Source organism: Phaseolus vulgaris, chromosome 9, assembly GCF_051622355.1.
Source record: "Phaseolus vulgaris cultivar YP4 chromosome 9, ASM5162235v1, whole genome shotgun sequence".
Classification (NCBI taxonomy): Eukaryota; Viridiplantae; Streptophyta; class Magnoliopsida; order Fabales; family Fabaceae; genus Phaseolus; species Phaseolus vulgaris.
Genome location: NC_143506.1, coordinates 7,731,394 through 7,745,845, shown reverse-complemented (window position 1 = coordinate 7,745,845; position 14,452 = coordinate 7,731,394). Strand labels below are relative to the sequence as shown.

The following is a 14,452-nucleotide window of genomic DNA, read 5'->3' as shown; positions in this document are numbered from 1 at the left end:
TGCGCGTCTCTTTTGGTATACTTTCAACTTCAGTCATACTATAACCCTTTATTCCAAAAATAATTACACCCTTATATTAGTTCATTAATTAATATCACTACCTATTATTACCAAATAATTATTTATTTTAAACCTCTAATCAGAGGTTTATAAAAAACTTTATGGAGAGAGATGAAGTCACTAAACATATTTTGAAGGACTAACCTCTAAGTCTTCATCAGATCTTAACTTGATTCCCCTACTTTATAATAATTCATTTGTTTTTATTTATTTAAATTTAATTAATTTGTTTAGATGGATTAACATCTGTAGCGAGTTAGACTTTCCAAAAGAAAAAAAGAATAAAACTAATCAACTTGTGTGATCTGATTTAATACATATTTTTTTATAAGTATCTTCTTTAGTATTATTGTATTAAATGAATAAATAAGTAAGTGGGAAGTGGTTTTATTAAAAAAAAAAGATAAAATCAACGAGGATTGACCAGAGTACTGGAGTCGAGAGTTGAGAGTACACCTAGATTAAATAACCCTGGTTGGGCGATGCGTGGTGGAGGTTAACCCTAGTTAAAAGATTGGACGCTATATAACAAGACATGAGGGCAAGGCATTGTTCTTCGTGCTAATCTTGTTGGTTCTTTCCGTTTGTGTCATTTAGGGTTTGTGAGTGTTGTCAATGGCTTCTGCAGAAATTGAGTTCCGATGCTTTGTTGGTGGGCTTGCTTGGGCCACTGACAGCGAAGCTCTTGACAAAGCCTTCTCAAAGTATGGCCAGATCATCGAATCGAAGGTCCGTTAGTCGCAGGGATCGGATCTGACACCATTCGGATTTGGATTCTCTCGATCTCTTCTGATCTGTGCTCTCTCATCTGTTTTGCGTTACTTGATCTATGATACTTGTGTTACTATAATGATTCTTTTATTACTCACACCAATCGGTACGTTCATCTTCATCTTTGATTCAAAGGCGAAGATCGATCGGTTCTAATCTGTTTTTTTTTTTTTTCATTTTCCCTGAATTTCAGGGTTCCGATTCCGATCTGACGCGATTCCTTGTTTTTTCTTGTGTTCAGGTAATCAACGATCGCGAAACTGGAAGATCAAGAGGGTTTGGATTTGTGACCTTCGCCACGGAACAGGCGATGAGAGACGCTATCGAAGGTATGAACGGCCAGAACCTCGACGGCCGTAACATCACCGTCAACGAGGCTCAGTCTCGTGGGAGAGGCGGTGGTGGTGGTGGTTATGGAGGCGGCGGCGGCGGTGGTGGTGGATATGGCGGTAATGGCGGTGGAGGAGGATATGGCCGAGGTGGTGGAGGAGGTAGTTACGGTGGAGGCGGCGGCAGACGTGAAGGTGGTTATAACCGTAATGGTGGTGGTGGAGGTTATGGTGGCGGTGGTGGTGGATACGGAGGTGGTGGTTATGGAGGTGGAAGAGACCGTGGATATGGCGATGGTGGGTCCCGCTATTCGAGAGGAGGTGGTGCTTCGGATGGTGGAAGCTGGAGGAATTAGGGTTGTTTTGATGTAGGGTTTAGTGGGTGAAAAAAGGGGGACGGTATGTTGTATCCTCCTCCCCTTCAAATATTGTGGTAATTTAGGTTTGGAACATCTTTATGGTTTGAGCACCTGTTACTCTTATTGTTTCTCTGTTACTGTACTGCTGTTATCGTTTTTGACCTCTCAATCAACCTGTGTACTGATTTTAAACAATAAAAAAAATGAATAGTCATAAATTATGATCCTAGTTTTTTTTATAGTCTGTCTTCTCTGTTTTATTTCTTAAAGCTTTTCCATTCTTACAATTTGTGTACTTATTATTTCTAAAAGTTTTAATATTTTTTTAGCTCTTTCGAAAGAGTTGAAAATTGAGAAAAATAAATGTAAAATTGTAAAATGGTATAATAATGGTCAACTATGTATTCTATTGATATAATAATGGTATAATACAATTCGTTACGTCCTTCACGAAGTGACTCGATGGAAAAGTACGAGAAAGTCATGTACAAAATTATATTTAACTATTATGAGGTATTAATATATTAAGTTTTTTTTTTTTATAATTAATATAAGACTTTTGCAACTTAATATTTTATTATTATAAATAAATTCTTGTAGGATGCATGCACAAAATTATCTTTAACGAAATAAGGTTAGTTAGTAGTATGAAATCCCATAAATCTTAATTAATATTATTTAATTTAAATTTTTTATTTTTTTATTTAATCTAAATTTTTTATTTTTCTCGCTTTTAAGTATTACAAATAAATATTTTTTATAATTTTTTATTAAAATTATGGGTTATAATTGAAAAGGGTAAATGTTCTTATAAAAGTTCTTAAACTTTGAGTCACAACTAAATTATGAGTGAGATCACTTATTATTTTCTCTAAAACCATTTAAGTAGAATGGTCAGTCTCATTTCAATAGACTAAATTTTAGTCATGCTAAAACTATTTAGTATAATGATTAACTTTAGTTTAATCTACGATTATTTCCATTTGTTTTTATTTTAATTTTCTATCATTATTTTCCAATTCAATTGGTATCGATTTCTCCTATATAAGTTGGAGGCATTTTTTCTCCTTATTTTTCATTATAAATATTTTACCAAGTTGTGTTCGGTTGTAGATTTTCTGTTGTATATTTTTTGTCATTTGTAGTATATTTTTTCCAACCATACTGGGCTGTAGATTTTGTATTGTACATTTCCTTTCAATAGTAGTATATTTTTGAAATTATGTTGGTTTGTAGTTCTTTAGTTGTAGATTTTCTCTCAATTAGAGTATATTTCGTCCAACCATGTTGGCTTTTAAATTTTTCGTTGATTTTCTCTAAATCATAAAAGATATCATCCAATTGTATTAGGTTGTAATTGGTATATTCTTCGATGTAGATTTTTCGATTTATAGGTTTATTATTGTATTTGGAGGAAAGGAAGGCAAAATTCTCCAGTGAAGGTTTATTCTACAAGACCATAGAACAAAAATTGACCTCTACAAACAAAGGGACAACAATTATTAAGAATTAAGAACTGGAAAAATTGATTTTAAGTCTATCTCAACCTCATAAAACCGACGTATAAGGTGAGGTTTGCACCCACTTATATATTACGAAATGTCCTAATCTCTAATCGATGTGTGATCTCCAACACATCTCCTCACGCCGAGGCTACCAACACATGGTTCGATAACAGCCTGATAATGGATGACCTAATAAGTCCAACAAACAATTGATAGATTTGAAATGACTTTCATACCATATTAAGAAGTGAAAACTCAACCTCATAAAACCAACTTACAAAGTAAGAGATTTGCATCCAGTTATACACTACATAATATCCTAATCTCTGTAATCGGTGCTAACAACAATAAAGTTTCATTACTTTTCCTTTCTCACTTCTATCTCTTTTAAAAAATAATTAATTTATTTTAAAATATAGCAACCCATAAATTTAATATACACATTTTAATATAAAAATATTTAGAAACTTTTTGTTTTGAAGTGAAAAAACACATCAAAATATTTTGTTAAAGATAAAATTACAAATCAAGACAATAAAGTATTAAAAAAAATTTAAAAAACTTTTTCAAATATAAGTGTACCGATCAGTCCTCGGACGTCGTTGATTGCTAGTAATGGTGGGCCACGTGAGCTGGGTCCCTCAAGCGGCATGGGTCAGTGTCTCGCAGGTCGATCACCAGGATGTGCTGATGTGTCCTGGCAACAGAGTGAGGGCGATGTGACATCGGAATTGGTGACTTGACTCAAACAGCAGAGCTGGACCACGAGAGGTGGATCGCAGACGACACACCAGTTATTAGTAGGGGGAAGCCTAGATCACGAGGGGTCCGTGCGTGTGGTGTGAATAGCGCATTCAAGCACGCCACAAGCAAATAACCATTGGAAGCGCTAAGGCTCATTAGGTTGCATGCATGGCACGTGAATAACTAGGGAACTCCCAGGACAGATGACCCCAGAGATTAGGTGCACAAGTTGGTACACAGGTGGTCATTCCGTCAGAGATTGCACTCCAGTAATGGAGCCTTACGCGCTAGATTGCCCTAAGATTGGGTGAAAGCGGCACTAAGGCATGCCCTCAGAAACCCTAAATGCGGGCAGTGAAAACCCTAGACTATATAAAGGGTAGTAAGAAACCTCACAAAGTACGCAAGTTTTATGCAGTCTTCACATAGTTCTTGAGACGAGAGCTGGGATACACATTTCTGTTTCTTTGCCCCAGTATTGACTTGAGCGTCGGAGTGTAAACGGCTTTTAGGACGCTCCTTTGTCTTTGTAAGTACAGGGTGTTTGATCGAAGAAAAGCACAAACCTAGGTAGAGAGAATTTGACGTGTGATTACGAAGGCAATCGAGTTAACCGACAAACAATAAGTTTTTTTAATTTAATCGATCATATATATTATATTATAATATAGATATTTTAAAATTTTATTATTATAAAATAAATAATTAAATAATAAATAAATTAAGTTTCCTTAATTTAAATTTGATATTGTATAAATTAATTTGTTTTAATAATTTTTGTTTTTAAATAATATTTTCTTTAAAATTTAAAATAATCTTTTATTCTGGTATAGGATGTTTACCTTTTTAACTAATTTTAAAAATAAGAATAAATTTATAATATTATATTTTTAATATTTTTAAAAAATAAAAAATTTAATCATATTTATCACATTAATCATACATTTTAGTAACATTTTCTTACAAATTCAGTATTTTATTTTTTATAAAATTTAAATTTACACAAAAATAATTATTTTTTATTATTTAAATATTTTTAAAGACAACATAACTTTATAAACTTATATTTTATATTTTTTAAAAACTTAAAAAAATTCTCATAACTATTATATTTTTCACAAAATTTAATAATTTTTTATAATAAATTTATTATAATTTGTCCAAAAAAAATTATATTTTATAATTTCCTTTCCAATTATTTCAAATTCGGTGGTTAAATCTTTCCACATTGAGTCACCAATGTAAACGCATCCTAAGTTTCGGGCACACGATAAAGAATAATTTGTGTGGAAGTTCGTGGGAGTGGGGCCGTAACTAATAGCAATCATTGAGTCTCTGCCATTTTCACGTGTGAATGTCATAATACTAATTTTCGGTCAAAAGGGTAGGAAAGGTTTAGCGTTATCATCAACTCATCATTGTCCTGCTATTCTCACAATTACCCATTTTCAAATCAAGATCAATAGCCCATCATTTATCATTTATTTTCTGGTGGGAGTTACAGAGAACACAAATAAAATTAAGTAATTGAAAAATTAAAAAAATGTTTTCTAAAAAAAATAGATAAAAAATTATTTTTAAATATATTATCTTATTTATAAGTTATTTTTTCAAAATAGTGTCCTTTTATAAGATTTCTCTATAATAGAATAGTACACTCATTATTTTTTCTTAAAATATCTTTAATTAAATCATAAAATCATTTTTATCTTAATTTGGTTCAAGAATATAATAATTCAGCAATACTAAAATCTCTCCAAATTATTTTAACTTTAAATATTTAAAAATAAATTTGGAATAATAATATATACTATAAAAAATTTGTTATTTTAAATCAATTCAATTATTTTTTTAAAGGATGTTAATTAGTTGAAAGGGTTGTATAAATATAGATGAAAACATATATTTTTATTATAATTAATATTATTCATTATTATTATTACTAAATTTTTTTTGGATGTTATTATTTATGTGTAATATATGATATGAATCATCTATATGAGAGTCATAATATTTTTTGTTTGTGAATGATTTGTTGTAACAATGTTTTAAACTTATTAGGAATATAAAATGGAAAAAATACTGTAAATATTATATGTTAGCACAAAATATTATACATGACTATACTGTAATATTAATATTGGAAAAATTTAAAACAGAACACAAAAGAACATATGTGAAAATATTAATAAAATATAGTGAAAGTAACTCTTATTTGCATAAGAGGAACAAGGAACTGAATTAGTAAAACTATATACAACCCAAATTATCTCTTTATGCATATTCTTGCAAATAGAAAAGTAACAAAGAAGGTGAATAATTGAGACACTGGAATCAAATCCTCTTGTTACATTACATTTTAAAATTATATTGTCATCATTTACAGTTTCAACCTTACATTTTTGTTGTTTTTCCTTGTTTAGATTTAAGATTTACATTTCTTAGAGTTTTACGTGTTTCATTGCATGTTTAGATTCTGTACTTGAGTACGAGTACATTTTATTCTTAAGTGGATTCTAGTAAATTCAATTTGAATCTTATACTGTGACTAAGAAGAAACCTATTTGAATCAATTTTTACGTAAACACTTTTAAAAAATGAAATAAAATATTTTTAAGTTAAAATTGACTTTCATATATAATTTAATTTATATAATTTGTTTAGCTTGTTAAAATTGACTTCCATGAGTTATTTTTTGTTATCGTTATAGAGTAATGACTATTCATTTCATCCTTGATACCATGGCAACTGTTAAACAAAACTGAACCATACATTGTAATATGGTCAAAGAAAATATTATAGCAAAATTAAAATGTCGAGAAAAAAATATAAAACAAAAAAGTGTATGAAATTACAAATTTCATCTATAATTTTTTTTCCTTCTGGTCACTGTCTAAATATGTTTGCATGTCTAGCCATCAGAAACAATAGCAAATCATTAAGTTAAAAAAAAAAAAAACAACGAGTAAAATTTAAAAATAATGAGCCTATCCTAAATAAATTGAAACCATAAGAATTTACCAATATATTTATTTGTAATTTTGAGTGACTTGATTTTCGTCCTAACCTATAACAATGTTATCTTCTAACAGTTGTTTTATTGAAAATTGCAATTTTTACTTTTAACTATGATATCGATTGTTGTTTTATAGGGTTTGCAATAACATCTTCTTTTATAGACTTCAAATATATGACTATTGTAATACTTAATCTTTCAATTTGATATTGTTAAGATAGTTTTAATAATATTTTTTTTATATTGACGTGCTCATTACTTGAATTAATTTGGATCTCCACTCAACACGTCTTCTTTAAAAAAATACTTAATATATTGTACCTATTATTCATTTATTAAAGGGAAAAAGAGTTTAGATACATAATATCATAAAATATATTATTTTTCTTTCTATTAGTGTGTGATATATGGAGTGATTAGTTCAACACAATTAGTAAAAAACAATAATATAGTTGTTGTAACATTTCATTACTTCATCTACCAATACAATTATAAAACGATAGGTTATTCCATGTTGTTTTATGCATGAGGTAAAGATTATTATAAAAATAATAACATTTATATTTTAAATAAAAATTTAGATAGAATAATAGTATTTCATGTATCAATGATATTCGAAATTGGTCATTATAATGTGATTATTGAATCAAAGACTTCCCACTAAATTAAAATTGTATACATATCAGTTATCTTGTGGCGTAATTAAGCTAGATGAATTAAGTTATATCAAAGAATTTGTTTCCTAGTTGCCAAAAAGTGAAATTATTGTAGGATTTATTTATTATCTTAACTAGGTCAAATACACTAATTATTATTGAATTGTGATGATTTGATTATTTTGTTTCATATTTTTTTACGATTTTGTCTTTATTTTTTTATATTTACAAAAATAATATCATGTTAACATTTTCTTTATTGACTCCAATAATATCATTTAAGGACCAACTTAAACTCTTTTGTTTACTTTTGTGTTTTACACGAATGTACTGAAAATTCATTGGTGTCTACTGTGTAATGAAATATGATGAAAGAATAATAATCAAGGGACAAAATAATAAACAAGGGACCAATTGCAAAAACAATGACCAGAAGAATCTATGAATAATGAAATTCTAATAACTATATGAAAAACTATCCTTTTACTTGAGTCCTCTCTTAATAAACTTATTAATAATTTGGGCTTAAAATCAAGTTAGTGATGAGTTTAAAAATGAATCAATCATAAGTGGCCCAAACAAATCCTTCACTATCAAAAGGATTATGGAGAGTGACAACATGAAGGGTGCAAGAAAATGCCAATATGAAGAATGCAAGGAGGATAGAAGAAGGTTCCTATAATGTAGTGTATAGGAGAAACTAATTTTTGTAATTAATCTTTATTTTGCGACATTGATAACTTAAATGAGAAGCTTGACTTGCAAATTGTATTTTGAAGTAGAGTACTTTGCAAGTTTCATAATATTTTTTTTTAATAAATTAATAAAATTTGAGCTTCATTCACGTTAGAGTAAGTAAAAAATTATCCACACCCATAAATAAGATTCTCTTGAACTTTGTAATCACTTTCGAATTTTTTGAGAATTGATGTTATTTTTGTTTTTTTTTTCTTTTAAAGTCAATTGAGATAAATTTCCCCCTTAAATTTATTTCACAAAAGAAACTTAAATTTGTTATAAATTCCAATTCCTTTGCAATTCGTACATTCTCTTTTCCTTCATGAATGGCTTGAACTCATTTTCTTTTAAGTAAAAAAGCTCATCAGAATATTTCTTGATATAACAAGTGACTATTAATTACCTATTTGGTAATACATGGTTGTCACTTTTTTTCTATAAAAATATTAAATGATACTATTTAATAACCCTCTCTTAATTAATATAAACAATAAAAATGATCTTTATTTCATCATTTTTAACAATATCATTTAAGGATTATTGAAAAAATATTGTTTGATTGAAAAAAAGAAATAATGTATTTTTATAAATTTACTACTAAAATAATAATAATAGTTGACATATTTAATGGTAATCTCTTCATAAATTTGATATTATGCACTTTTTTTTTGGTTTTATGCGTAAGTCTCTTATACTGTTGTTATAAACAATTTTTTAAGAAAACCTCCATTTCCCTCTTTCTTATTTTCTAGCAAAACATTATAAATGAAACAAGTAAAAAATAGAAAAATTCCAGTCATCAGAACACTTGTTCTGGAAACAACTTTTAAAATTTAGTTAAGTTTAACTTGGAATCTGAATGTTGGACGGTGTAAAAGTACTGTAAAGCCAGTTTTTTTACAAAGAAAAAAAATTTAAGAAGAGAAACAAAAACATGTTAAATATATGTTAGTATAAACATTTTAGCAAATTCATTGTGATTATGAATTTCAACGAAAAATACAATAACTATAAACATAAGCTATACTAAAAGAAAGTTTCATGAAATAAAGTTCATAAATTAAAATAAACCTACTACAAGTTTAGTTAATTTTAATTTGTAAAAAATATATTATAGATAAATTTGTTCAAACGTAAAATTGAAAGAGAATAATTTAATTTTAATTTATAATTTTTTTTTGTGGTTGTAAATATTTGTATATACAAGTTTGCCCGTAAATATAAAAACACTTTTTTTTAACGTAATTAAAATAAGAAAAAATATCTTTTGAACACTTGCTATTTTATCAACATTTATTTAATAAATACTTTTTAAAATGAAAATTAGATTAAAATATTAATAATAAAAAATATTAATAAAAGAGTTATGACTTAAATGTATGAATGGGAATAGATTGGATGGTTGAGGAGGAAGAAAGGGGTGAAAAAGACAGAAAGAGAAAGAGAAACAGCTAATTAATCCGAAAACAGAGTTGCAGAAAGAAAGAAAGAAAGTCAAGAAGAAGAGAGAGTGAAGAGGGCGAGGGCGAAAGGAGTGACATTGAAGCTCCCTTTGACCCTCACCGCACCATTCTCTCCTTCATATATCATTCTCCTTTCACTTCCTTCACCCATTCAATTCCATTTCCAACGCACTCATCCTTCTCTCTCTTCTCTTTCTCTGTTCCCGTCTGATAAGAACCAGATTTGAGATCAGATCAGATCCCAATATGAGTTCCGACATGAACACCAACACCAACACGACCACGAACACGAACACAACCTCGAAGGAGTCGAAAAAGAGGTTACCGGATTTCGTGCAGAGCGTGAAGCTGAAGTATGTGAAACTGGGGTACCACTACCTGATGTCACACCTGGTAACCCTGTGCCTGCTACCTCTGATGTCCGTAATCCTCATCCAAGCCTCTCAGATGAAGACGCAGGACATTCAGGAGCTGTGGGCCCACCTACAGTACAACCTCCTCAGCGTCATCGCTATATCCGCCATCCTCGCCTTGGGATCCACCCTCTACATCATGACCCGCCCCACCTCCATCTACCTCATCGACTACTCCTGCTACCGTCCCCCCCACCACCTCCGCGTCCACTTCCAAAAGTTCCTCCACCACTCCACCCTCACCGGCGACTTCCTCCCCTCTTCCCTCGATTTCCAGCGCAAGATTCTCCAACGCTCCGGCCTCGGCGAGGAAACCTATCTCCCCGAGGCCATGCACTCCATCCCCCCGCGCCCCTCCATGGACGCCGCCAGGGAAGAGGCCGAGCAAGTCATGTTCGGCGCCCTCGACAACCTCTTCGCCAACACCCGCGTCAAGCCCAAGGACATCGGAATCCTCGTCGTCAATTGCAGCCTCTTCAACCCCACGCCCTCCCTTTCTGCCATGATCGTCAACAAGTACAAGCTCCGTGGCAATGTCAAAAGCTTCAACCTTGGCGGCATGGGCTGCAGCGCCGGCGTCATCGCCATCGATCTCGCCAAAGACATGCTTCAGGTCCACCGCAACACTTACGTTGTCGTCGTCAGCACCGAGAACATAACTCAGAATTGGTACTTCGGGAACAACAAGGCCATGTTGATACCCAATTGCCTCTTCCGCGTTGGTGGGGCCGCCATTCTCCTGTCCAACAAAAGCTCCGATAAAAGACGAGCCAAATACAAGCTTTTGCATGTGGTGAGGACTCACAAAGGGGCGGATGACAAGGCCTTCAGGTGCGTGTACCAGGAACAAGACGATATCGGAAAAACCGGCGTGTCTCTGTCGAAGGACCTCATGGCAATTGCGGGTGGAGCTCTTAAGACTAACATAACCACTTTGGGTCCCCTTGTGTTGCCTATAAGTGAGCAACTTCTCTTCTTTCTCACACTTGTTTTGAAAAAGCTTTTCAACGCCAAGATGAAGCCTTACATCCCTGATTTCAAGCTCGCGTTTGACCATTTCTGCATTCACGCTGGTGGGAGGGCTGTGATTGATGAGTTGGAGAAGAATCTGCAGCTTCTGCCGCTGCATGTGGAGGCTTCGAGGATGACGCTGCACAGGTTCGGGAACACCTCATCGAGTTCAATTTGGTACGAGTTGGCTTACACGGAGGCGAAGGGAAGGATGAGAAAGGGGAACAGAGTGTGGCAGATTGCGTTTGGGAGTGGGTTCAAGTGCAACAGTGCGGTGTGGGAAGCCCTCAGACATGTGAATCCCTCACCCAAGAGTCCCTGGGAAGATTGCATTCATAAGTACCCAGTTCAGATTCTGTAGTCTCAAATATTCGAGGTTTGATTTTAGATTAGTTGCGTCATGTCATATCTCTCCTATTCTACCACCTCTTTACAAACTCCACCGGACTCATCACATTATTCTGTTTTCATGGGTTCCTTGACTACATCATTTCTTTTTATCTTCAGATCAGTGTTAATGTCGTTTGTGTGCATTTTTGTTGCTGGGTTGAAACAATGTTGTAGGTAGGTAGGTGGTGTAATTGTTTGGATTTAGTCAGAAATTACCTTTTTGTGGTGCATAAAGTTGCATTAAATTGTGGAATTGTGAAGAACGAGTCTTCAAACTGAGTGCACTGTAGCTGCCAATTAAGCATACGAAAAGCGAGGAGGGCAGAAAGAGCGTAACCTATAACAGTTTCAAAATCCTTGCCTTTGTAAAACAAAATGGCACATGGCCAGGCTCCTTGCACGCCGCGTCCTTTATTTCATTTTAGGTATAAATATGATTGCGTGCACATTAAAAATCACCCTTGGCTAGTTCCTATATATAGGGTAATAATTTTTTCAGTCTTAAAGATCATAGCAGTGAGTTTTACGGTCTTAAACAAACAATAAATGAAATTTGACTTGTTTTCTGAATGAGATGTGCAGAACTTTTGTTTGTTGCATAATTTGTTTCTTTAATAGTCTCCATTTATATTTTATGATTGTGTGCAACCTGATTTTTTTAACAAAAGAACCTTTTCCCTCATTACTATGCAACTCTTCCTTCTTTTAATCACAGCTTAAATCGTAAATTTAAAACACGAAAGACAAACCATTCATACTGATTTAAAATTGAGTGGGGCAAAGAAAAGATTGTGTTGGGTGTACAAACAAGCTTAGCTATTATTTCTGCTCATTTTCTGGTCTGACACATGATGTGTTTTTGGCAATGCATGTTTCCCTTCAATAAAATATTCTTCTTTTTCCCTTAAATAAACAATATTCTTCTTTTTCCCTTAAATAAATAATATTCTTCTTTGTCCCATGTTTTTACAATTGTTTGATTTCAGCTATGTTAGGGGGAGGGAGACACACCCCTCATTTCTCTTTCCAAGCGCGTTGCGTTTCACTGATAATAATAGAATGGATTAAAAATGTTATTTTCTTATTTCGATAATTTTAAATGAACGAAATAAACATTTCATATGTTTTTTGAAATAAGCACGAAAGGGATAGGTTATGGTTTTATTTATTTATTCTGGTGTTACTCTCATTTTAAAGTGACTACTTTTTTCCCTGTTTTCATCACCAAGATCTATATCATTTAAGGTGTCCTTTATTGTTTATACAAAACCAGTAAAATAATATCAAACAGCAATTACAGTTCTAAGGTACCTGTCTTTCTCCAATTATGCCCATAAATCCTTAGTACCATCTTCCAGAGCTTCTCTACTTACAACTTCTGTAAAAGTCAAAAGGTACTAGATTATAATTAAATAAAAAGACTAAATTTTGTTTAATATTTTGGACGATGTAGGTTATTATGGCTTTAGGGTTAGCAGTTAAGTGATGAAAAGATAACCCTCCTAGAATAGTCTAAGATGGTATCTAAAATAAAGGTGCATGGTATTAGTAATAATTGTTCCTTTTGGGGTACATACAAAATTGAGCAACTTTTAATCTTAACCTTGGAAGTAATGGATAATTTGGTGGGATTTTTGACCGGGCAATGTTGATACTTTATTATCAAAATATGATGGCTTTTGAAAGTTGGGGAAGTTATCACAAATTTTGTGAATAAAGATAAACATCTAATTCCATGGTAGGAATATACTCAGTTTTAAAAGATATGGACGTAGCTATCCGTGTAAGCAATAATAACCTCTATAATGTATATTGGTCATTCAACCACCACCAAGGGTGTGGATATTATATTGCCTCACTATTACTTAGTCAAAAAATTTCTTTTCTTTGTTAAAAACTAGGTCTTTAACTCGTGCTATGCACGAAATGACAAGTTTTAGTACATTACATAAGTAACTATAATGCCAGGTTTATCATATAAGTTATATTGCTTTTAAATATTGTTAAAATTTTTACTGTAAACAACATTTTTTTTTTCTTGTTTGTTATATTTCCATTTTCGTCAAGAATTAGAATTTTCAATCCTTATTTCGTTCTAACTCTAGAAATAGCTACGTACAACTGTCCATGTGTAAAAACTGGACGTGGAAGATATAAATCAACTTTGGTCAATGATTGACCTTGATTTTTATTGATTTTCATTGCAAAACAAAGAGCTATTGGAAATTGTCTTCTCTGAAATTTGAATGACATACCTACATTTGAAGGGATCAAATTCATTTTTGAAATGAAGATTTTATCACCAATATTTGATCTGTTAGAACTGTTGCGTTGCACAAATAACATTTTTATTAAGGAAATAATAATTATCAAATTATACACAATTATTGTATGCAATTATTGTATGATATTGTGCGATATTGTACACAATTATATGTAATTAATTTAATAATTATAGAATCCATGGGGTAATTGTAATTAATTTAATAATTATAGAATCCATGGTTAGTGGATCCCTACCTAATTAGCTTGTAATTTGGAGAGAGAAAGTCTCCATACACTTGTATATATTTGCTATACAATGAGTGATGTAAATACACACAAGAGAAGAAGAAATATCTCTTTTTCTTACCATTTTCTTATATATTATTTTCTTATATGGTATTAGAGCACCGATCTTGGTGCTTTGACAACCTTTCCATTTTTATCCCTAAATAAGAGATAAGAGATCTTGTCTGACAAAGAAGGCACCAGTAACACTGCCAAGTTGATCCCTACTATGTTCATCATTCAGACCAACCAGGACAATGTTGGTGTCGACCAAATTGAATGCCGCCAATTATCAATCCTGAAAGACAACAAAGGTACACGCACTCACGGCGAAGAAGAAAGTTGGATTTGTTGATGATACCATAGAAATGCTGTCACAAGAAAAAGATCCATCCCAATTCGAATTGTGGAATCAATGTAATTCCATGATTCTTTCATGGTTAAGTC

At 32.0% G+C, this 14,452-nt stretch overlaps 2 protein-coding genes across 3 annotated transcripts; both read left to right on the top strand.

The window, feature by feature from the left end:
- Positions 1–493: 493 nt before the first annotated feature.
- LOC137820296 (uncharacterized) lies at positions 494–1,758 on the top strand. Of its 2 annotated transcripts, none has more exons than XM_090294998.1 (2): positions 494–937; positions 1,073–1,758. In XM_090294998.1, the coding sequence occupies exon 2, from the start codon at positions 1,142–1,144 to the stop codon at positions 1,514–1,516; it is 375 nt and encodes a 124-aa protein (XP_090151124.1). In that variant the 5' UTR covers positions 494–937; positions 1,073–1,141; the 3' UTR covers positions 1,517–1,758. The 2 variants fall into 2 exon arrangements, with proteins under 2 accessions (XP_090151124.1, XP_068480388.1); XM_068624287.2 differs by having other exon boundaries at positions 606–789.
- A 7,810-nt stretch (positions 1,759–9,568) lies between these two features.
- Positions 9,569–11,700, top strand: LOC137820387 (3-ketoacyl-CoA synthase 4). The gene has a single exon (XM_068624455.2). It carries the CDS (start codon positions 9,888–9,890, stop codon positions 11,424–11,426), a length of 1,539 nt encoding a protein of 512 aa, XP_068480556.1. The 5' UTR covers positions 9,569–9,887; the 3' UTR covers positions 11,427–11,700.
- Positions 11,701–14,452: the final 2,752 nt, after the last annotated feature.

What these genes read in the sequence shown, in the direction of transcription:
- LOC137820296 (XM_068624287.2), top strand. Translation starts at nt 676, where the DNA reads ATGGCTTCTGCAGAAATTGAGTTCCGATGCTTTGTTGGTGGGCTTGCT. An exon ending in GCCAGATCATCGAATCGAAG is followed by an intron (nt 790 to 1,072) that starts GTCCGTTAGTCG and finishes TCTTGTGTTCAG; the next exon opens with GTAATCAACGATCGCGAAAC.
- LOC137820387 (XM_068624455.2), top strand. Translation starts at nt 9,888, where the DNA reads ATGAGTTCCGACATGAACACCAACACCAACACGACCACGAACACGAAC.